Source organism: Pituophis catenifer, unplaced genomic scaffold (genome assembly GCF_029215685.1).
Source record: "Pituophis catenifer annectens isolate HBS135680 unplaced genomic scaffold, rPitCat1.0.hap2 SCAF_8, whole genome shotgun sequence".
Classification (NCBI taxonomy): Eukaryota; Metazoa; Chordata; class Lepidosauria; order Squamata; family Colubridae; genus Pituophis; species Pituophis catenifer.
In genome coordinates this window covers 63,375,509-63,400,273 of record NW_027256888.1, presented here as the reverse complement: position 1 = coordinate 63,400,273, position 24,765 = coordinate 63,375,509, and the positions used below count along the sequence as shown (strand labels likewise).

At 39.2% G+C, this 24,765-nt stretch overlaps 1 protein-coding gene across 5 annotated transcripts in view; it reads right to left on the bottom strand.

Moving 5' to 3' along the window:
* Nucleotides 1-24,765, bottom strand: part of EMCN (endomucin) — a 47,688-nt gene that overhangs the window by 19,445 nt on the left and 3,478 nt on the right. For all 5 annotated transcript variants that reach the window (XM_070948354.1, XM_070948355.1, XM_070948358.1 and 2 more), the window contains exons 2-5: nucleotides 11,930-11,962; nucleotides 8,025-8,060; nucleotides 5,242-5,283; nucleotides 1,299-1,376 (exon numbers count right to left, since the gene is read on the bottom strand). In XM_070948354.1, coding sequence (XP_070804455.1) covers nucleotides 1,299-1,376; nucleotides 5,242-5,283; nucleotides 8,025-8,060; nucleotides 11,930-11,962 — 189 coding nt within the window. The remainder of the gene's footprint in view (nucleotides 1-1,298; nucleotides 1,377-5,241; nucleotides 5,284-8,024; nucleotides 8,061-11,929; nucleotides 11,963-24,765) is intronic.

Genomic DNA, 24,765 nt, shown 5'->3' with positions numbered 1-24,765 from the left:
AGATGAGTTGTTGTTGTTGTTGTTAGTTGCAAAGTCATGTCCAACCCATTGCCACCCCATGGACAACTTTCCTCCAGGCCTTCCTGTCCTCTACCATCCTTTGGAGTCCATGTAAGCTCACGCCTACTGCTTGGGTGACTCCATCCATCCACCTCATTCTCTGTCGCCACCTTCTTCTTTTGCCCTCAATCTTTCCCAGTGTTCTTCTCCAGTGAGTCTTTCCTTCTCATTAAGTGGCCAAAGTATTTCAGTTTCATCTTCAGGATCTGGCCTTCTAAAGAGCAGTCAGGGTTGATCCTCTAGGACTGATTGGTTTGATTGCCTTGCAGTCCAAGGGACTCACAGGAATTTTCTCCAGCACCATAGTTCAAAGGCCTCAATTCTTTGACGCTCAGCCTTCCTTATGGTTCAACTTTCACAACCATACATTGCAACTGGGAAAATCATAGCCTTGACTATACACACTTTTGTTGGCAGGGAGATGTCTCTGCTTTTTAGTATGCTGTCTAAATTTGCCATAGCTTTTCTCCCCAGGAGCAAGCAACTTTTAATTTCTTGGCTGCAGTCCCCATGTGCGGTGATGAGATGAGTTACAGCAATATAAATAATATTGCTGAAAATATCGGGACATTTTTTTTTCTTTTTCTTTGGAAAAGCTCCAGCTTAGATTAGTTGAACCAAGGACCAATTAGCATGCCTGTAATATCACCCTCATATTTCCTGCTTAGCTGCTACTCTAATTTTACAATTTTTTTTTTTTTTTTGTTTTAAAAAATAATTTGTAAAAATAGATGGATGTGCTTGTAAATAAACATACATGTTAAACTTTGGATTTTGCTTATTGTCTCAAAATGTCTGTAACATTTTGTGGATTATTTATGTATAAACTGTCCCATCAAGGTGTTCCTCCCAGTAACGGGAAGGAGAGTGGCATTATATCAGCGCTTATGAGGTTATGGAGCTTTCTTTGTAATTATAACAAGGCAATAACTATTGTAATTGAAATGAATAGAAAAGCTGTTAAATCATCTTCCTAGGGTGCATTTGTTTTGTGATTTTTTTTTCCATACTTTTTTTAAATTTCTGGAACAGGGATGATTTCTTATAAAGAAAAGACATCTCCACGGCAATCTTTCTGCAGCCAGAAATGTTATACATGTTGGATTTAATGCTGTAAGACTGGGTTGTAAAAATCAGGATAACCACTAAATAGATGAAAATTAGTATAAATGATATTGCAGGGTTTTTTTTTTTTAATAAAAAAAGATGTATTGATATGTAAATCTGTCTTCACTTACTTTTAGGTCTGGCTTCAGTGACGGTTTCTAATCTGTCTGTTGCATTTGCCCGGATGTGAGCGGTCTGAGAGCTTTGGTCTGTAATGAAGAAGGCCAATGAATGCATACTCTAGGCCAAGGGTGACAAACCAATGGCCAGTGGGCCAGATGCGTCACATGTTGGCCACGCCCACCCGTTTTAGCAAAGAGGAAAAAAGTCACGATATGTCACATGACAATGTGATACCATGAGTCTGACACCCCTGTTCTAGGCAAATAGCATTGTAAGGCAAGCAACATCTTAAAACTGAAGTAGGCTTAAGCAGAGTGCCATCCATATAAGACCATATCTTTAGCATTAGCCCAGAATATCTCCTAGCAAAATCCATTAGAGACCTCATTTTGGGTTCCTGAAATAAATATTTCAGGTTCTAACACATAAGTAGTGTGTGCACAACACGTTTAAGTCAGTGGTGGGATTCAAATTTTTTTACTACCGGTTCTGTGGGCGTGGCTTTGTGGGCGTGGCATGGCTTGGTGAGTGTGGCTTGGTGGGTGTGGCAGGGGAAGGATACTGTAAAATCTCCATTCCCTCCCCACTCCAGGGGAAGGTTACTGCAAAATCCCCATTTCCTCCCGATCAGCTGGGACTTGGGAGGCAGAGAAGAGATGGGACGGGGCCAGTCAGAGGTGGTATTTACCAGTTCTCCGAACTACTCAAAATTTCCACTACCGGTTCTCCAGAATTGGTCAGAACCTGCTGAAACCCACCTCTTAGTCTAGTCTACTAGACTAAGTAGACTAAGGAGGGAATTTGCTGGTTAAATCCATCCACTGACACAACAGCATTAGAATGAGAAATTTAACTCCAAACAGCCTGGAGTTATTTTAGATTAAGTTGATTGAATAAGGAATAGTTCATTAACACTGTATTTAACTCTTTTTTTAATTTAGAAAAAAGAAGATAGCTAGCCATTAGGCTGTCCTGCTTTTCAGCAGTTGTCTACTTATGGCACATCAGTGTAAATACTTACCAGGGACACTTGAAGACATTTCCAAACCAATCATGTGAATATCACCATACTTTGTTTACTTTAATAAAAATGTGGATTTAGTTGCCCATCAAAATTTTTGAGGTCAGAGCTTTCAAACCTATGTCAATTATTCTGTCAATGGCCCTGTGGCAACTTCTCCAACACTGCAAAAATCGTTAAATGTGGCATTATTATCTGTTTCCATTTCAGAAGTACTGTATTGCAAAAAATAAATTAGAGAGTGCTGCTGTATCATATTCAGAAATGCAAAACTGTTTCCCTTCATTAGAATCAGGAATTTCCTAGGGATTATCCTTCTGCACTTGTAAGCAGGAATGCATAATGAATCATTTTAAGAAGACTAAATAGCACTCAAAGGAAATAATTTGCAAACATAGTTTCCCTATTATTGTTACCCTGTTTTTTTTTTTTTTTACAGCAGATACTTTTCTTTTTTTAAAAAATAGGAAAATATAACTTAAACTAACTCTAAAGGACTGGTGGACTTCTCTCATAGTTTTAGGTGTCTTCCAAAACCTCATCACTCTTTTGGATTTTGAGAAAAGGCTTGTAGGAAGAAAACAGAAAGTGCAGTAGAATAACAAGGGAATACAAAGGGTTTTTTTGTATGACAAAAAGGTTAAGCATTTTTCTCACTGAGAAAAAGATGATGCTAACGATATTTCAGCTGTAATTGTTCTGTGCTCACTTGAACTTGCTGTCATTTTATGAATGGGTGGCATTAATATTTTTGAGATCCTTCAAATGATCCTGAGCACCAGAAAGTTTGAAAATGATTGATATAAAGAAAATAAGAATTGAATGAAAGGGATGAATTACAGTATTAACCACAAGATAGAAATGTTTTTCAGCAGACTATTTTTCATCCTCAAAGCCATAATGGAATGCCTTTCTTAAAAAAAAAAAATACTAAATTTTCCATCAGTTAAGTAACAAATAGCATGCATGTTTTAAAATGCACTTAGACATCTATTTCATGGATTTTCTTAATTTGCAGTGGAAGCCTCTTCATTTAATGGATGTCTTCCCCAAATACCTGTATGCAAACAGAGCTTTGATTGTGCAAGGCTTGGCGGTTTTAAAATAATATCTGGTGTTTTCTTGTTTTTGACTTTGTTTTATGCTAAATTCTGAAATCTGATAAAAAAGTGGGGTACAAAAATGATCCCAGCTAATAAATATTTCATTTCTATCCTGTAAATTACAGTGAAATGTAGGAGAAAAATAATTTAATCTGTTTTTTTTTAAAAAATGCAAAGTAATTCTTAGTAATAGATGAATTGTAACTTTATTATTCTTTACAATTACAACCAAATGAACCTCCCAACCAGAGGTGGGTTCTAAAATTTTTTACTACCGGTTCTGTGGGCGTGGCTTATTTTGTGGGCATGGCTTGATGGTCATGTGACAATTCTTTAGGATTTAGCAGAGGTACTGGTCTACCAGGCTTTTAACTGCTTGCAGAGCTATATTGATCTACCTATTTATTTTTTGCAGGCACTGGTCTACCCATTTATTTTTTGCAGGCACTGGTCTACCCATTTTATTTGGCAGAACCGGTTCGGTGACATCATATCATCACCGCTACCAGCTCGGGAGAACCGGGTCGAACTGGGAGGAACCCACCACTGCTCCCAACCTAAACAATGCTACAAACACTGGGAAAAATGCATAGAACAGTGTGCACGTGAGAAAGAAAACATGTACCCATTAAGAAAATAGCTTCCCATGTTCAGTAGATTCCATATAAAGGTTTGATATGTAAGAGAATTTTCAAAGGTTTGTCAGAGAGTTAAAAAGCACTTACAAACCAAACAAAAGCAATTATTGTTGGCTGCGATTTCATCTTATGGACCAAAGTAGAAAAGTTGTACTTGAAAATGAAAATGTTGTGGAAAACAAAACAGATGCATCTATCTTGAGATGAATATAAAACTGATGAGATTTGTGTCAGAGGCTCCCAAGGAATCCCAAGGGTGCTATTTGTAACTCAATTTAAGAAAGGGATAAATGCTCCTGGAAATCTTTTCTTTCTCTTCTCCATCCAGCATAATGGGGACAGTTCTTTGATATTTCTAGACCAAATCATTTTCTTTTTTTCCAATAGCATTGGCATTATATATGCCCAAGCAATTACTACTAGGAGTTTAAGGCTGCAATCTCATCTGCAGACACAGAGCAACATATAGCTAGTTTTCTGTATAACTGTCTCTGTCCCCAGAGCACTTCCCAAGGTAATGTAATTAATATGAGGGAGGAATTATTATATTTGTGGAAGTAATCATATTAACTGAATTTAATTGCATTTACTGGTTAAATCCATGTAAATTTATTTTTTCTTTTGGTATTTTAGGGAGTGCTCAATCTCAATTGAAGGAGAAATGGAGTTCTCAGTCCAGAATGATATGTACCCTTCCTCTGGATATTTTGTTTTGCTAGGAGTAAATCCAATTCATAAAATCAAAATTAATTTTGAGGAATCATGCATGGGACTAAAGATGCATGGTGGTCCCTGTGGTTAGGACATTGGGTTGGAGGTTAGCAAGCCTGTGTTTGAGATCCCAGTGCTACTGTGAGACTGGGTGAACTCCCGTCCCTTGCTCCAGCTTTTGCTGGGGACATAAAAGGACTCCCCAAATGAGCATCACCTGGACAATGGTGATGCCACCAGCTAATCCTTTCAACCTGGAAGTGCCTCAGTGCTTCTGACATGACTGCCATGTGGTGCATGGGATTTGGGTGTTAACTTACAGCACGCTATTCTAACTTATTTGTAACTCAAGAACACAAGTTTCTTTTTTAAGTAGGTCTCTGCTGTAACATACTGTCCAGAAAATGTTTAGATATGAATTAAGACAGAAATAAAATATTAGAAGTATTCTAAATAATACACAAAGCTAAGACATTACCTTTAATGGTAGTAGTTGCAATTGTGCTCATTGAAGTGGCACCTTTGAAAGAGTAAGACAGAAAATGCACAGTAAGTTGAATGCTTCTTAGATAAAACGATTATATCTTTTTGAAAAAGGTAATACATTATTTTAAATTAAGCATATTTGAAAGCAAGTTTTAAATTTACTATTCTGGGCTTCCGTCTTACAGTCACTGACATTGCCTTTTTGTGCTGTTGTATCAATATGCGAAAGTTCTCTAGCTTCATTATTTTAATACGCACTCTTTTTCCTCTGCTGCAGAACAAATTATTTCCTTTCCTTCAAACGTGGATACTTTTATTGCTCCTTTGAATTACTGTTCTTTTCAGTGCAAAACAGCCTTAGGAGGATGCAGTCCTGAGCAAAGGAGTGGGGTAGGAGGTCTTAAGATTATTCCCACTGCTTATTCCCAGTTCCCCTGCATGATAAAATTCCAGATGGAAGTTAATAAAAGTTAGGCATCAGCCCAGTAAATTTCACTGAATCCAATGGGTTTTTCTGAGAATTGTCACTAAAAATGGCTTGTTCATAGGCTTTGAGTGCCTGATAATGAACAGAAAAATGGTGAGGGGATATCCTATTTCTTCTTTCTGAAAGACAGCAACATTCTGCCCTTTCCATTTGCACATATTTTTTTTTTAATTTGATTTATATGCCGCCCTTCTCCGGAGACTCAGGGCGGCTTACAATGCATTAAGCAATAGCCTTCATACTTTTGTATATGTATACAAAGTCAGCTTATTGCCCCCACAAACTGGGTCCTCATTTCACCTACCTTAGAAAGGATGGAAGGCTGAGTCAACCTTGAGCCTGGTAAGATTCGAACCTGCAGAAATTGCAGGCAGCTGTGTTAATTACAGGGTGCCTTAAACCCCTGTACTACCAAGGCTCTTTTGCCCAGACTACCAGATGGATCTTATCTATCTATCTATCTATCTATCTATCTATCTATCTATCTATCTATCTATCTATCATCTATCTATTATCTATCTATCTATCTATCTATCTATCTATCTATCTATCTATCTATCTATCTATCTATTGGTTTGATTTATATGCCACCCTTTTCCAGAGACTCAGGGCGGCTTACAATGTGTTAAACAATAGCCTTCATACTTTTGTATATACCTGCTTATTAGGGCTTTCAGCCCGCCCTAAGTGGTGTTCTTTTTTATACAAAGTCACCTTATTGCCTCCACAATCCGGGTCCTCATTTTACCTACCTCGGAAGGATGGAAGGCTGAGTCAACCTTGAGCCTGGTGAGATTTGAACTTGCAGTAATTGCAGGCAGCTGGTGCTATTTAATAGCACTTTAGTCTGCTGCGCCACCAAGGCTCTTATTCCAAACCTAGCAGAAGTGTCGGAAGCATGGAGGGCTTTTAAAAAAAATGAAACCTCCTTGTGATGCATATAAAAATGGCAGGCTTTTGATCAGGTGTTGGGGCAGTGGTGGGATTCAATTTTTTTTTACTACCGGTTCTGTGGGTGTGACTTGGTGGGCATGGCATGGCTTGATGGGTGTGGCTTGGTGGGCATGGCAGGGAAAGGCTACTGTAAAATCTCCATTCCCACCCCACTCCAGGGGAAGGATACTGTAAAATCTCCATTTCCTCCTGATCATCTGGGACTCGGGAGGCAGAGAATAGATGGGGGCAGGGCCAGCCGGAGGTGGTATTTGCCGGTTCTCCAAACTACTCAAAATTTCCGCTACCGGTTCTCCAGAACTGGTATAGTACCTCTGTGTTGGGGCCATTTGACATTCTCTTCATGCCACCTTCAGCCTATTACTGTACTTCCCTTTTCCTTTATTCCATGATAGTACCCACTAACTGTGTGGATCTACTATAAAAAAAATATCTTGTAGATATAGGTGTCTTCTACTAAATGAGGTCAGGAAAAAAAATTATAAAATATATGTCTGGTATCGTAAAGCCTATTTATTCTTGCATCCCTACATCAGACTAAAGAACGTAAATTATCATGTCCAAATTATGTTTGGACCCTTTGCTCCCTTGCAGATAGTTATAGTCAGTGGTGGAATTCAAATTTTTTTACTACTGGTTCTGTGGGCGTGGCTTGATGAGTGTAGTGAGGCTTGGTGGGCGTGGCTTGGTGGGCATGGCAGGGGAAGGATACTGCAAAATCTCCATTCCCACCCCTCTCCAGGGGAAGGATACTGCAAAATCCCCATTCCCATCGCACTCCAGGGGAAGGATATTGCAAAATCTCCATTCCCACCCCACTTTGGGGCCAGCCAGAGATGGTATTTGCTGGTTCTCCAAACTACTCAAAATTTCCACTACCGGTTCTCCAGAACCTGTCAGAACCTGCTGAATTTCACCCCTGGTTATAGTTATGAAAACATGGTCCCCACCTCCAAAGTAGAACACTGGACAAGGATGTGGGAAAGCAGAGTTTAAGGATTTTAGCTGTGATCCAATCTTTGCATAAAAGAGAATAATCAACAACAAATTTGAGGCCTGATCGTTCTGATAACATCATTGCCACAGAACAATATTAATTTTTAAAAGATGCTTTCCCTAGCAGCAAATGATTGCCTATCTGTGTTTTGAGCAGAGTGTTAATTTATATTTGAAACAGTATCCAATAACAGAATTTTATAGAAATACAATAAAGAAGCCTTTAATGTAATCAGTGATGGATCAAGACACTGATAAAAACTTTTTAAATATTTTCACTTGCGCAACATGTATAGTTAAATGTAGGATTTCAAGCAGTTGTTTATTCAAGAACTTACTTTTTGCTCCTGAAGTGACATTTATCGTGGGAGACCCTATAGAAAGCATATTCAATATTAAAGATTACAATTTTATAATGTACTTATAAACTGCCAACCAAGTTGAATAAATAGCCTCAATTTAGCATGCTTTTTTAGTATTAACTGTCTTAATCCTGAATAATAGCAATATAATTATATTCAGATTCCAAACTATGACATCATTTGAACAAATAATAATAATATATGGATTTTCAGGAAAACAACACTATTGCTAGATGCAGACTTCAGTAAAGATAACACAGAGTTTTCTAAGAACAATAATATGGTATAAATATAGGAATACCTATATACCTTAAACTGCCTCAAATTGCACGATGGGCAGCAAATGAATTTAATTAATTAAACAAACAAATACATGACTGGAATAAAATATGTGCATCTAAATAACTTAGAACTATTTCTGCTCAAACTAAAGAAATTACCTTAACATTGATCCATTATTAGAAAGTTCCCACGCTGAGTCTCTTGAAATTATATTAAAAAAATCTAATATTGCATATTAATACAGGTGGCTGCATATTGGATAAAGAATTTATAGCAACATAAATATTTTTGTTCTAACAGAAATATCTTCAAATCCCCACATTGACCTATTACATCTGTTTTAAATAGATAAAATAATAAAACATGAAATTTTATTAACCTGTTTATTATTAGCTGGTATTTATTATTGCTAGATTTTTAAAATCATTAGAAAATAGTTCAATAGAAGGTGGTATATATAGTAAATATATATATATATATATATTCTTACTTTTGTAATATATATATAAAACGTAATATATATATGCATATTCTTTCTAGCACATAAAAGCCTACGAAAAAGAAAAAGAAATATATATATATATTCGTCATTTTCAGGCTGGTGTTCTCGGCTTCGTGCGTCTAGGAGCAATGTGTGTTATCGCAGCTGTTTCTTCCTTTTAACTGCCAGTGGGGGTGTGAACTGATTGGGTGGGAGCTTGGCTGTGTTCTGATTGGGTGGAGGTGTGTTCTGATTGGTTGGGGGTTTGGCTGTGCTCTGATTGGATGGGGGTTTGGCTGTGCTCTGATTGGATGGGTGTGTGTTCTGTTTCTACCCCCTCTCACACCACCACCCAGCACAGATCAACTCCGTAGCCAAGACACTCATCTCCAGAACAAAACGCTTAGCTGACGAACAACACCTAAAAACCGAACTACACACTCTCACTAACGTACTAACATCCAATGGATTCCAAAGAAATAAGATCACCAACCTAATCCAAAAAGAAACCCCCACTAAAATCCAAGACAGAGAACAAGAAAACGGCAAAGCCCTCCTCCCATACATAAAAGGCACCACAGACAGAATCAGCAAGATCCTCCACAAACACAACATCAAGACAGCATTCTGCACAAACCGAAAAATATCCACCATCCTAAGAAACCCCAAAGACAAAATTGAATTAGAAAATCAAGGAGTATATGAAATCCCTTGCACCGCCTGCCCCACCACATACATCGGACAAACCAACAGAAGAATAAGTGCACGCATTGAAGAACACAAGAACTCAGTTAGAAAAGAGGAACCAACTTCTTCCCTGGTCCAACACCTCAAAGCCACAGGACATGATATTGACTTTAAAAAGACCAGAACTATTGCCAAAACTGAACACTTTAACAACAGAATAATCAGAGAAGCCATTGAGATAGAAAAACGTCCACACAGCATGAATAAATGAGATGATACCTCCCACCTGCCAGCCATTTGGAAACCCGCCCTTATTGACAAATGAGTCCCTAACACAAAGAATGACACCAGACCCACACTCACGAGAGCCACACAGGATGTAAACACCACACATCCACGCAGAAAGCAGACTCAAACCCACACTGATGATCAAGCATGACCACGGACCAGAAGCCAGACCACAGCTGCATCATTAGCCACTTTAAACCCCTCCAATCCATACATGAAACAGACTGACACCCAACATGAAGAGATGGCACGGCCACAAACACGAAGCCAAACAACAGCAACACAGCTCACCAGCTCAAATCCCCCTGCTACTCAGACTAACCCAAGCACAACCAAGCCCCCACCTAAACAGAACACACACCCAGCCAATCAGAGCACAGCCAACCCCCCATCCAATCAGAGCACAGCCAAACCCCCAACCAATCAGAACACACCTCCACCCAATCAGAACACAGCCAAGCTGCCACCCAATCAGTTCACACCCCCACTGGCAGTAAAAAGGAAGAAACAGCTGCGATAACACACATTGCTCCTAGAAGCACGAAGCCAAGAACACCAGCCTGAAGATGACGAATGAGACTTCGTCGAAACATTGCCAAGACACCTCCAATTTTACGCGGGAGAAAACCCGAATAACCAAAGACCTACACACACACACACACACACACACACACACACACACACAATATATATAGAGGTGGGACAGGTATATAATAAGTCTGTAAGGAAATTAGTGGCATATTACATTCTCCAGATTATTATGACTTTACTGTTCCATCTGGTTCACAAAAACAGCCCAAATTAATACTAACTGATTTCATGAGAAATGTATTTTGTGACTATGTAATTTACAAACCAATTTGCCTATTATGGCAATATTCCATATTTGCTGTACTACCTTCTATTGAATTATTTTCTAATGATTTAAAAAATCTATGTATAATATATATATTATATTATGTATGTATATTTATATACATACATACATACATATATACATACATACATACATACATACATACATACATACATACATACATACATACTGTGAGAATATGCCTGTCAAGTCATTTAGTCAAGTCATAATCTGCTTTGTACTGCTTTGTACTGTACTGGTTTTAAGTTAAAATGTTTAAAATTTTAAAAAATGTTGAAGTGTAAACATAACCTTATTTGCATTTTGCAATGTAAAACATTTCATGACTGCCCATTTAAATTCATAAGGATCATTTGGAATTAATTGGAATGAGATAATTTCCCCAATTTGGTGCTCTCCAATGCACTGGATTTTAACTATGCTGGATGGAGAGCATGGAAACTGTAATATAGACTATAAATTCCATGTTGTCCACTCAGCATAGTTAAAATCCTATGCATTATAGACAGACATTATATAGGGGAATACCTAGAATAGACATTATATAGGGGGAGATAAATGTGAGAAATTAATCTGGTCACAACTGTGCTGACCATCCTGGCTGTTTAGTTTCTTGTAGTAACTAAGTACCAGTTGGCATAGAAGAACTGCTGGATGTCATATCAACAGATTCAGAAGTTTAGCAAACGTGTAAAGAACTCTGCATATAGTAAATACATTACAATGTCAATTCTGGGGAAGGTCTCATCATCCCTGTTAGTGCCTTCTCAGCTTGGAGATGATTCAGATTCTGATGATTCCCCCCCATGAGTTACTAGCTAGACATGAGTTTAATGCTTAGGAAAGGGTTAGAGGTTCTTTAGGTTTAAGGGATGGAGCTAAAAAGGATTTCTTGGCTTTGCCGGATCTTCGAAAATCCTCAGATAGGTGTGGAGCCTGCCTTTTAGGTGTAGCTTTTGCAATGTGCTCTCCAAGGTCCTGAAAGCACTTTGTTGGAAAATTTCCACATGGTTATGTACTAACTCTCAGCCATGCAGAATATTAATGATCAATGTTTTGATGCTCCACAGCTTCAGTTACTAAATTGTCTTGTGTAGTTAGATTCACATAAAGACTGCTTCTCCTCTCCCCCAGTTTTATAGGGGGAGAGTAACTGACTTATTATAGCTTATAATCACTATAAGTAATTCTCCAAAATAAAAAGAGTACAAAGAGATCGCAATTGATGCCATTGTTTTCATGATATGGTTACATGTTTTTGCTTACCAGTAGTTCCTTGAGTACTATTGGATGCGGTAACTGTAGAAGATAAAAAAAAAAAAGTTTGAACCAATTCTGTCACATACCTTGCTACCAATTAAGTAGAAGACACAGGATGAAAACAAAAATTCTGCTGAGCTGTATCTAAATAGTCAGTAATTCTTTTAATGATATAGAACATAATTTTTTAAAAAAACAAGAAACATGCCTAGTCATTTATATCATTAATAAAACAGCTGAAATAATTACAAACTTAATTTCTCCTTTTACCAACCAACCTGCCTTTGATCTTGATTAACCCTGATCCTAATATGACATCAGTCCCATCACCTCTTCAAATACTGTAGTTGTTCAAACGCTTTTAAAATTAGCCAGGTGGATTACATCTCTTTATAATTGCACAGTTACTCTGAGCTATGTGAAGCATTTCCATTTATCTATCAGATGTTCTGCCATTCCGTTTCATTAAAGTCCAGTGCTTCAAAATAACTTCATGGAGTAGCATCATGAGAAGCTGGACCTGATATATCCCCCCTCTTTTTTTACACAACTCTAAAAAGTGAAGGAAACATGTCAAGTGCCTCTCTTGTTTGACATTAACGAGAGTTGAACCTAGTTAATACTTGAAAATTCAGGACTATAGACTAGACTTGAAAGTCCAAATAAACATCTCAGAACAAAGCAATGTCATCTCTACAATCTTGCCAAGAAAATTGCATGGTTGTGTCCAGATAATCACCAGGAACTGAGCTGTATTTGTGGCCATTTTTACTTTCAGTGTGTGTGTGTGTGTGTGTGTGTGTGTGTGTGTGTATAGACAAAATAATATGAATTCTTTTGGTTTGAGCTAAACCTGTTATACTAACAGTAGAAAGATTTTAGTTTCCAAGAAGAGGAATAATTTGTTTGCTCATTGTAAATGCAATACTTTTTAAATAGAAATAAGGAAAAGGGGTGTTTTGTAAGTAGGTACTTATTGCTAACCCTGCATCTGTAAGTAGCAGTAAGTAACATGATTGTACAACTGCAACCAGCTGGGATATATTTTTGAGTTTAGCATTTCCCTCTCAGTAAATATATTTAAATGGCCCTGTGCTTGACATCTTGACTGGGTCAATCTGCTGTGAAAGGCTTAATTATATGACAGATATTATCGTGTGAAAAGCAAATTATAATAGAGAACTCAGGCACAAGAAAAGTCTATTGGCAGTTAAGAAAGATCAGAAAATTTCAGTGCCATGTAAATTGCAATCTTTACTTCAAAATGTGTATTATGACACCAAAGGAGTTGCTTAAGTATCCGGAACAGGCAGAAGTGATTATGCCCCTATAGAAATGCCTTGCTGCTCACAGAATAGATGTTGGGTGGGTGTAGTAGCAAGTTGAATTAATGGGATTTAAGCAGCCAAGTTGAGTGCCTGCTGTGATGGAAGGCCCTTTAAGTGTTTCTCATCCCAGAGTCTTTGTTTATTGTCAATAAATTGAGAGGCAATTCCAATTTGCAATTCAAGCCTTAGATGATTAATCACTCTGATTAACTAATCTGCGCAGCAATCTTATGCACATTTACTGTGAGCTAAATCAGACTGCTTTCACGCCACACTCAAGTGCAGAGGAGTTCTCTAGTTTCTAAAGTTCATCTCATTTATTCATCTGTGTAGATTCTTGTATGTTATCCTATAGATTCTCATGATGTGTGTTTGTGCTAAGAAGCCTGGTTGTTTATTCAGCTAGAGAGGGATGCACTAACAATAGCAATAGAACTTAGACTTATATACCGATTTACAGCCCTCTCTAAGTGGTTTACAGAGTCAGCATATTGCTCGCAACAATCTGGGTCCTCATTTTACCCACCTTAGAAGGATGGAAGGCTGAATCAACCTTGAGCCTGGTGAGATTTAAACTGTCAAATTGCAGTCAGCTGGCAGTCAGCAGAAGTAGCCTGCAGTACTGCACTCTAACCAGTAGGGCATGGAGGCAGAGAACCCACTTGAGTTATCAGAACTGTATCTCTGTGCATTAATCCAGGCCCTTGCTCTGGTTGATCTAAAATCAGAACAATGGGGGAGAGTGTTTGGGTAACAAGGTTAAGCTAGTTATTTTCTACTGGTTTTGCTCTGCTCTAATATGCCTAAACAACAATAGGCATATTGTTCAAGTAAGATGTTGCTCAAGTAAGTTCTTGCTGAAGAACTATTTTAGAGAAAGAATACTGGCCCCTAAATCAACAAACCCAATCTTGACCTACCCACTTAAAATTTCTAGTCATTTTCATAATCTCTTTATGAACAACTGAGCTCAAGTGGATTTCTTCTGCATTTTGAATCAGCATAGATTAAGTTCTAGATTTACCTGCCTGTGAGCCTGTGTTCTCAAGTGAGCCATTACTTTCTTCCCTATGCACACATAATAGTGTAGCTCTAAAATGTAACCTAAAACCATGATTAGAGCTATTGTGAAAAATGCTTGCTTGCAAATATGCCGCCACACTATCTTTCTCCAACATAGGCAGTTGAGGCTATTTAGCAGAAAAAAGAGGACTCACCACCATCTCCCAGGTCTTTTTGCAAAGATGAATGGATGCATCTAATGAAAACATGGATTGGGAATGCATTTTCATGTTTTTTTTTGTGTAGAGCAGGAGCAAGGGAATCTTTACTCCAAGAGCTGAAGAACATGACCCTTTCTGAATCCTATTGGTCAACTGGAGGGAGAACTCATGGCTCAAGGATTGGATCTTTTTGAAGTGTTAGCTCCACTTTATAATGCCTTGGTAAGGCCACACTTGGAATACTGCATTCAGTTTTAGTCACCCTGGTATAAAAAAAAGATGTTGAGACTCTAGAAAAAGTGCAGAGAAGGGCAACAAAGATAATTAGGGGACTGAGGGCTAAAATATATAAAGGACGGTTGCATGAATTGGGTATATCTGATTTAATGAAAAGAAGGACTCGGGATCCTTCTAGCAGTGTTCCAATAACTAAGGAGCTGCAACAAAAAGAGAGGGTCAACTATTCTCCAAAGCACCTAAAGGCAGGACAAGAAGCAATAAATGGAAACTAATCAAGGAGAGAAGCAACCTAGAACTAAGAAGAAATGTCCTAACAGTGAGAACAATTAACCAGTGGAACAGTTTGCCTTCAGACATTGTGGGTGTTGTGGTCCGCCAGCAGCCTGAGGAGCTGGCAGCAGAGTCAGACAGTGAGGAGGCTGGGGAAGAACATGGGCCAGTCCTGGAGTCTGGGGAAGGCCCGGATGAGGGCTCTACGTCAAAGGCAAAGATGGGGCCAGGGCCATCTGGGAGTGATGCACAGATTCCGGAGCCCCAGAGTCGGACAGCAGAGAGGCAGAGGAACAGGAGGAGCCTGTTCCTAGTGCACGCATGTGCAAAACTGCCAGAAGGTACGAGCAGCTAAAGCAAAAGGGATGACTTGGGAGTAAGGCAGAAGATGACTGGCCCCTCCCATAAGGCTTAAAAGAGAAATAAAGGCACTTGGGCCTTATTACAGGAAAGCCACGTTTCTAACTCTGTTTCCAGTTGGCGTCTCGTTTGTTTCTGAACTTCATGGGGCTTTGCCAAGTAAGGCCTTTGGCAGGGTATCAAAGATGATAAAGGTTGGTGATTATCCCGAAGGACTTCTTCCAAAGGACTTGTTTAGCAACTAATTGGAACTCAGCTGGGAATGAACCTAATTCTCAGCTGTTACAATAAAATAGGTTTATTTGGAGCTAATTGTGTCTTGTAATGACTCAGTAAGCCTAGGTTACAACAGTGGGTGCGTCATCACTGGAGATTTTTAAGAAAAGACTGGAAACTACCCAAACAATATAGGGTTTCCTGCTTGAACAGGGGGTTGGATAGAATGCCTCCAAAGTCCCTGCCAACTCTGGATCCTCTCCATCAATTCTTTCAGCAAGAAAGCTAGCATCATTTGCCTATCCACGAATCACTGCATATGCAGCCTACCCTTTCTCCAGATGCTTCTCCTATCATTTTATCCCCACAAGAATCTTGTACAATAGAATGGGACAGTGGTGAAATCCAAATGTTTTTACTACCGGTTCTGTGGGCGTGGCTTGGTGGGCATGGTGTGGCTTGGTGTGCATGGCTTGGTGGGTGTGGCAGGGGAAGGATACTGCAAAATCCCCATTCCCTCATCACTCTGGGGCCAGCCAGAGGTGGTATTTGCCGGTTCTCCGAACTGCTCAAAATTTCCGCTACTGGTTCTCCAGAACCTGTCAGAACCTGCTGGATTTCACCCCTGGAATGGGCTGAGAGGCGATACCTGATCAAAGTCATTACAAGCTCAGAACTCAAACTTGGCTTCATCCGTTTCACACAGTCTCTCTGCTTCAAAGGTAACCTATGCGTCCCCAAATGGAGATACCTTTCTATGGTTGTTGTGATCATGTGGACCTGAGAACGTTTAGAAATTTGGCAAGTACTGTTATCAGCCACAGTCCTTGTATAGATGAGAAAAATCAAAACAGTATTTTTCATTCCAGGCAGAAAAATAAAAACAGCTCTTCTGTGTGACAAATGAGGTCGGGGGTTGTTTTCGTATTATTCAGTCTCACTTTGGTATGTAACTAGCTTGACCTTAACATCTAACTTCTACCAGAAGAATGTGATTAAGCTGTGTACTGCCTGAAGAGGGTCACTGCAAATGGCTCCCATAATGCAATTATTTTTAGAGTTTCCTGTTATCTTTTATATGCTCATGATACCACACCTAAGCTGCTTTGTTCCTGACATGTTCCTGGAAGAAAACAATTATGTTAGATTCACTGAGCAGCATCAAATTCCCACGTGCAGCTTTACAGAGAGAACGTTAATCTTGCTTCTACCCTGGATGTTATTCCACCATGAATAACATATTTTCCCAAACACATGAAAAGATGAAGAAATGGCTGATGACTAAGACGCATCAGTTTATGGTTTTATGTTCTGAAAGGTTATATCATCCCTAAAAATGCTTGAATAATCTTCTCTCCTCCTCCTCCTCCTCCTCCTCCTCCTCCTCCTCCTCCTCCTCCTCCTCCTCCTCCTCCTCCTCCTCCTCCTCTTTCTCCTCCTCCTTCTCCTTCTCCTCCTCCTTCTCCTCCTCCTCCTCCTCCTCCTCCTCTTCCTCTTCCTCTTCCTCCTTCTCCTTCTCCTCCTCCTCTTCCTCCTCCCCCTCCTCCTCCTGTTCTTTGACATTGTCCTCTTTTTGTAACGTGGAAGGCATCTATGAACTAGCTATCCAGGAGGCTTTCTATAGCTAGTGGACAATCTTCTAGAAGACACTTAAGCTTTTTACTGGGTAAGGAGTGGGCAAATGGGAGGGGGGGCAGTTCTTTTTATTTATTTTTTTCTTTAACATTAACCCACTTTTAGGGCTAAAAAATAGTTTAAGCAGACTATTACAATTTGTGAAGACCTGTCTCTGAATGGAAGGAAAGTGACCACCTGCCTCTTCTCTCTCTTGTTCATGGTAGATACTTTGGTTTCCAGATGGGGAAAGAGAGAAAGCAACAGTGCTAGATATTGCAGTCCTTTTTTTTCCACAGTGATTAAAATGAACTGTTGCTCCCTTTATTTCTTTATCAGCGAAATATAAATTTGGTATAAAATGGTTTGTCGTGAATGCGACTGCTTGAGGGCTCCTGGATTGGAGCTGAAAGGTGAAAGGGATGCAGTATGCTCCCTCCCACATGTTGGGGTAGACCAGGTGTCTCGATAGAAAAACAGTTAATCTCTCCCCTGGCTCAGACTGAAGAAGGGAGGAGAACTTGTGGCTCAGAGGTTAATACAACTGCCTAACATGCAGGCAGCCCAAGTTCGAATACAAGTAAGGGTATGGCTAGCTGATGAGAGTTAAATAGCTTGAAATAGGTCTATACTAGTCTCCCTTTATTTCTTTATCAGCGAAATATAAATTATATATATATATATATATATATATATATATATATATATATATATATATATATATATATATATATATATATATAAATCAGTAGTGGTATTCAGCCGGTTCTATCAGGTTCGGGTGAACAGATAGCGGCAGCTGCAGGAGACTCCGCCCACCCACCCAGACATCATCACATCCTGTTTTTGATGCTCTGCGCATGCGTTCACATTTGCGAACCAGTAGCGAATGTATGCAAATACCACCCAATAGATAGATCAATAGATCGATCAATCGATCGATCGATCGATAGATAGATAGATATATCAGAAAATTGTAAGTCAAGAAGGAGATAATATACCAGGAGTATCAAGACCAAGTCTATTATTTAGGAATGAAAGTGACATTTTGTAAAACTTCTCATTCAAATGACATATCACCAAAAGTATAGAGGCACTTACTAGTTAAGCTTGGAAAGAAAAAAAAATGACCAGCAAAAATTCTGGTTATTTAAGTAAGATACTTAAAGTAAAACCTAGTTCTATAGAAAGCTGGGAAATAGCCAGATAATTTGCTTAAGTTTATAAGGTCACTCTCATCTCTAATTTATGAAAAAATATTGGGTCAACACAAATGAGATTAGGGTAATTGTGTGAGCATTTTGGATTACTAGCAGCATGTCTCAAGAACTGGATTTATTTTTAAAGTAGCTTTAGTGTTAGTATATCTTATCCAAATAAGAAGTAGGCTTGCTGCAATAAATTTTAATAGCTGTGGACATAATGTACATGAATAAATATGCACTTGCAAAGAAGACGAAGTTTGAAAATACAAACCTCTTTGCTCAAATATTTATAATCCACTTTGAATTCAGTCCAAATGTATACATTCTTGACCAGTCCAAAAATGAGGCTTGCTTTCAATCCTACCTGTTCACCTGTACCTTCCCCTTTGCAAGATAAGGGAACCTTAATGCATTAATGTCATAATATTGAGCTATTACTACAACAAGTATAAACACATGGATAAGAGAGTCAGGAATGATTAAAATTTCCCTTTAAATACCCTGTTTCACCAAAAATAAGACATCCCCTGATAATAAGCCCAATTGGGCTTTTGAGCGCATGGCAATTAACCAAGCGCTTATTTCAGGGTTCAAAAAAATATAAGACAGGGTCTTATTTTGGGGAAACACGGTATCAAGAGAAGTAAGTTGAGGATGCTTGGTCTACTTTGAGAGTTCTCTTGGTTTCAGCTTAAGATAATAGGGTTACCAACTTTTTATTATCTATTATCTATTATTATTTTATTATTTATTATTATTACCTACACCGCCTACTGTCTGACCTAAGCGTAGTACACAAAATTGTCTGCTACAACATCCTACCTGTCAATGACTACTTCAGCTTCAACCGTAATAATACATGGGCAAACAATAGATACAAACTCAAGGTAAACCGCTCCAAACTCGATTGCAGGAAATACGACTTCAGCAACAGAGTGGTCAATGCCTGGATTGCACTACCTGATTCTGTGGTTACATCCTCAAACCCCCATAACTTTAACCTTAAACTGTCTACCATGGACCTCACTCAGGATTGAAATCCAGCAGGTTCTGACAGGTTCTGGAGAACCGGTAGTGGAAATTTTGAGTAGTTCGGAGAACCGGTAGCAGAAATTTTGAGTAGTTCGAAGAACTGGCAAATACCACCTCTGGCTGGCCCCAGAGTGGGGTGGGAATGGAGATTTTGCAATATCCTTCCCTCAGGAGTGGAGAGGGAATGGAGATTTTGCAGTATCCTTCCTCTGGAGTGGGATGAGAATGGAGATTTTGCAATATCCTTCCCCTGGAGTGGGGTGGGAATGGAGATTTTGCAGTATCCTTTCCCTGCCATGCCCACCAAGCCACGCCCAGCAAACTACACCATGCCCACCAAGCCACAGCCACAGAACCGGTAGAAAAAACAATTGGATTTCACCACTGACCTCACCCCATTACTAAGAAGTCTGTAAGGGGGCATGCATAAGCGCACCAGCGTGCCTTCCGTCCCTGTCCTACTGTTCCCATTTATTTATACTCATTTCCTGTGTTCATATCCATGTTTATACTTATACCTGTTTTCTCATACATGTTTGACAAACTAAATAAAACAAAACAAAACAAAACAAAACAAAACAAAACAAAACAAAATAAAATAAAATAAAATAAAATAAAATAAAATAAAATAAAATAAATTGAGATAAACTCCTGCAATTTCTTGGCAGTGGTACTGCACTGTTGTGGGGATGTTTAACAACCTATGTAAGAGTCATGGAATATCCAGAAGGTCTCTTATTCAAGGAGGAGTCTTTACTCAGATTTCTAAGGTCAACCAGTTTTGGCTGAACAATTGATAACTGCTGAGGCTTGAACAAATTAAATGGTAGTTGTCCTCAAGCAGAGCTCAACTTCTATTTAGTCTTCTAAAGCAATTGTATAAGTTTGAGGTTTCCAGGGGAGATATAACAAACTGTGCAGATGCCTCTGTGAAAGTGGAGACACCCTCTGCAAAGACCAAGGAACTAGTTAGTAGACCAGTTCTTTGGAACCTCTCCAGGTAAGGAGAAGACTGGAGATCACTTACATGCGCTCCAGGTAGCAGTTTCTCACAAGGAGAATACTGGAGCGCAGTTTTCCATGGGTTTGAACCCCAGAAGATGACCGGATCAGTCACCTTGCTTTATAATCATGGCGGAGCCTTTTAAACGATGCAATTTGCAAATCTCATATGAAGGCAGAGGTCTTCAAATTTGGCAGCTATGCTGGCTGGAGAATTCTGGGAGTTGAAATTCACAAGTCTTAAAGCTGCCAAGTTTGAAGACCTATGTATTAAGGAATGTGTAGAAGATGAGGAGAAGAGATGTTGCCTAGTAAACAGATGAGGGCGGAAGGAGTTACTGGTCAGAGGAAGAAACTTAGAAAGGACCCACCCTAACTGATCAGAAGGTTAAAAGTGGCAGCAGGAAGTTTATACCTAGATTTGCAAGATTCTGTTCATATAGCTTTACAATAAAGTAGAATTAGCTCATCTAGTCATGTTTCCTGTCTGGTTTAGTCAGGAAGGCTGACATCAGTCTAGCAAGTCTTTCCATTCTCTTTTCTTTCTCTAAGTTTAGTGTGTATGTATGTACATATCAGTGGTGGGTTGCCTCCCGGTTTGGACCGGTTCGCAAGAACCGGTAGTGAAACCGGTGGGAGGCTCTGCCCACCAACCCTGACGTTATCAGGAATCTTCTGCGCAGATGCAGAAGCGTGCGTGTGGCCCCGTTGCGAACCGGTAGTAAAGGTAAGTACAACCCACTCCTGGTACATATGTATGAATGCATGCATATATATGTGTGTGTGTGTCTGTGTATCTCCTTGCAATTCCTTGGTGAGCCTTCATTTATATGCTAACCCAGAGGTCTTCAAACTTGGCAGCTTTAAGACTTGTGGACTTCAACTCCCAGAGTTGAAGAATTCTGGGAGCTGAAGTCCATAAGTCTTAAAGCTGCCACGTTTGAAGACCTCTGTGCTAACCTGTTCTAATCATATTTGGTCAAGACAAGCGGTGCAAATGATGATATATATCTCCTGGTTTTAATAGCTGTGAGAAGACGGAATTGTAGATCTCAATTGAAACACCTTCTTCAGTACAGCTACTATAAGGAGTGGATCCCTTTTCTTTTTCCCCCTTTTTCACCTGGCCAAGCTAAGCTCTTTCACAGACTTACCAGAAGATAAGAGATTATTTATTTGTTAGACAGAAATAAACGGAGAACTTTTATATCTCCAAGGGTTGCCATTTTGCACCCCTCACCAGTGGTGAAATCCAATTTTTTTTACTACTAGTTCTGTGGGCATGGCTTGGTGGGCATGGTGTGGCTTGATGGGCATGGCTTGGTGGGGATGACAGGGGAAGGATACTGCAAAATCTCCATTCCCATCCCACTCCAGGGGAAGGATACTGCAAAATCCCCATTCCTTCCCCACTCCTGGGGGAAGGATATTGCAAAATCTCCATTCTCACTCTGGGGCCAGCCAGAGATGGTATTTGTTGGTTCTCCAAACTATTCAAAATTTCCGCTACCGGTTCTCCGAACGGCTCAAAATTTCCGCTACCGGTTTTCCAGAACCTGTTAGAACCTGCTGGATTTCACCCCTGCCCCTCATCCTTTAATGTCACTCTTACAATGCACTGCACACATTTTATTTTTGCACAAGAGACGTTTTACCATAATTAATAAAGAAAACAATTAAAACTGAGCAGGAAGTGAAAGCAACGTCACAATATCTTCATCTGAGCACTTCAAAGATAAGATAAATAAGGCTTCCATCACTTGTTAGAGCCTATGCATTAGGACGCTGGAAGGGGAACGCTTCAAAGGAAGGGGAGTGCTCCAGAGAAATTGGCATAGCACTTTTCATCAGCTCCCGAGAGATTTTTAAAAAATCAATTAAAATGTTATTCTGCTGATTTCCACTTATATATAGAAAGTACAATAGCTAAAAAGATCACTAAGTGAAAAAGGAATGAAGCATCACGCTTTCCAATCCCAATCTGTCTTAACCTATAGACCAGACAGGAAACATGAGCAGATGAGCTAATATTACTTCATTGTAAGGCTGCATTAACAGAATCTCACAAGTCTGAAAATAAATTTCTCCCACCATCTACTAGTTAATAACAATTTACTTCCTAAACTTCACCATGAGTATACCTATAATTTGACAAGTCCTACCCCTCATGGTCATTTACTAGGGAGCATCAAAATCTGCAAAATAGCAGGCACAAAAGCATGATCAAAATCCTCCCCTCTTTATACATGCAGTGATGGCACATACTCATGCAAAGGGATTAGAATTTTGATCATGACACCAAGGCCACAATCTTGTAGGTTTTGACAATACTGTGTAAATACTGCTGTCTATAATCATTAGCAGGGGTGAAATTCAAATTTTTTCCCTACTGGTTCTGTGGGCGTGGCTTGGTGGGCGTGGCAGGGGAAGGATATTGCAAAATCTCCATTCTGACCCCACTCTCGGGCCAGCCAGAGGTGATATTTGCCGGTTCTCCAAACTACTCAAAATTTCTGCTACTGATTCTCCAGAACCTGCTGGATTTCACCCTTGATCATTATCCTTCCTTGGTTCTTACTAGGGAGGCAGAATAGATCAGCTAAAGGCATGTGTTCTGGGGGTTAATCCTATTTCCCTTTTCAACTGAAATATGCCAATCTACTTCAATTTCCTTAACTAGTTTAGCTTTCTTATCTGTCCTACAACTGACACTGAAGTAGTATTCTTTTTTTAACCAAAATAAATAAATAAATAAATGGCAGTAGTAGAGTTAATATCAAGACCAAATATTCTTGGTCAAATGCAAGAATAATTTCTAAAACTACAGCTGGGATCTTATAACTGAAAATGATAAGTGAATGTGTGAGAATTTGTTATTTCCCATTACCCCTCCCCCCATTTCTGGGTTCATTGTAGAAAATATTAAAATAACTATACTTGGCAGTGGTGGAATTCAATTTTTTTTACTACTGGTTCTGTGGGCGTGGCTTGGTGGGCGTGGCAGGGGAAGGATACTGCAAAATCCCATTCCCTCCCCACTCCTGGGGGAAGGATATTGCAAAATTTCCATTCCCACTCCACTCTGGGGCCAGCCAGAGGTGGTATTTGCCGGTTCTCCGAACTACCCAAAATTTCCGCTACCGGTTCTCCAGAACCTGTCAGAACCTTATGAATAGTACCCCTGATACTTGGTCTTCTACATTGTTCAAGTATTAACACTTCAGCTAAGTAGCACAAAAGAGAACCTCAGCAGAAACTGTTCTGTGGACTGATTCTCTTATGAATAACATTTAAGAAGTTATAATTTTATTAGAATTCAGAAGCTGGGAATTAAAGGTAAAGAAAAGCATCTGTGCTGATTGAGGAATTGCAGATGCTATGTGTTTGCATGGGAGTGATAATTTTTTTTTTAACTGGATTAAAAGAGTTAAAATTAAAAAAAGAAAAGAAAGAAAATGTCTCTGAGGGAAAAACATTAAGCCTCTGAGGTACAGGAATTTTATTGAGATACTAGGAAGTTTGAGACAGACGTTCGGGGGAAGGGCTAAAAGGATTATGATCATGTGATCAAAGCCCGGCCCCATTTTAATGTCCACTGATGCACATAAAAAGGGAGTGGGACAAATATCTCATAGACATGTCCTCCATTTACGCCCCTGAAACGGAGAACAAATATGTTAAAACTTATTTTATGTCTTTTCCAAAACTAACCATTAAAAAAAATTACTGCTGAAACTGTTTTCAGGAGTGTAGTATTGAGATGTTTTGGCAGCCACAAAATAAGGGAGTCTTGTGAGGTAATATCCATTTATAATCTAACAACACACTAATATATTTAACTAACACACACACACACACACACACACACACACACACACACACACACACAAATCTCCCCCTAGAAGTTCTTGTATTGAGTGGAGTAAAATTCTGGGCAGTTCTATGTTGTTGTTTTTTTAAAAAAAGGACTTAAAAAGTTGGGAGGAGGATATCCTCATGGCGCTTGAAAAGCTGTGCCTTTGCTTTCCATTACTGCCACTTAATGTTGAGAAAGGACTAGCTTAAGGAATTGCTAAAAGGTTCTACTTTTGTGTTCTTTTATGCTCCAAAGCATCCATTTACCTTAAAACCAAAGTGTTGCATAGCAGTCTTAAATGACTACAGTGTAGGCCACATCTCTATGATATCTCTATGACATTTTGCATATGGATATTGATTTTCAAATTTGGTGCTAGCTATATATCTATATGGCTAAATACATTGGCAATGTAATGTTATTTATAAAAATAATGGCTGTAAATTATGTCATGACTTATGTCCATTCATATCAGTAGTGGTTCAAATCCCACTAC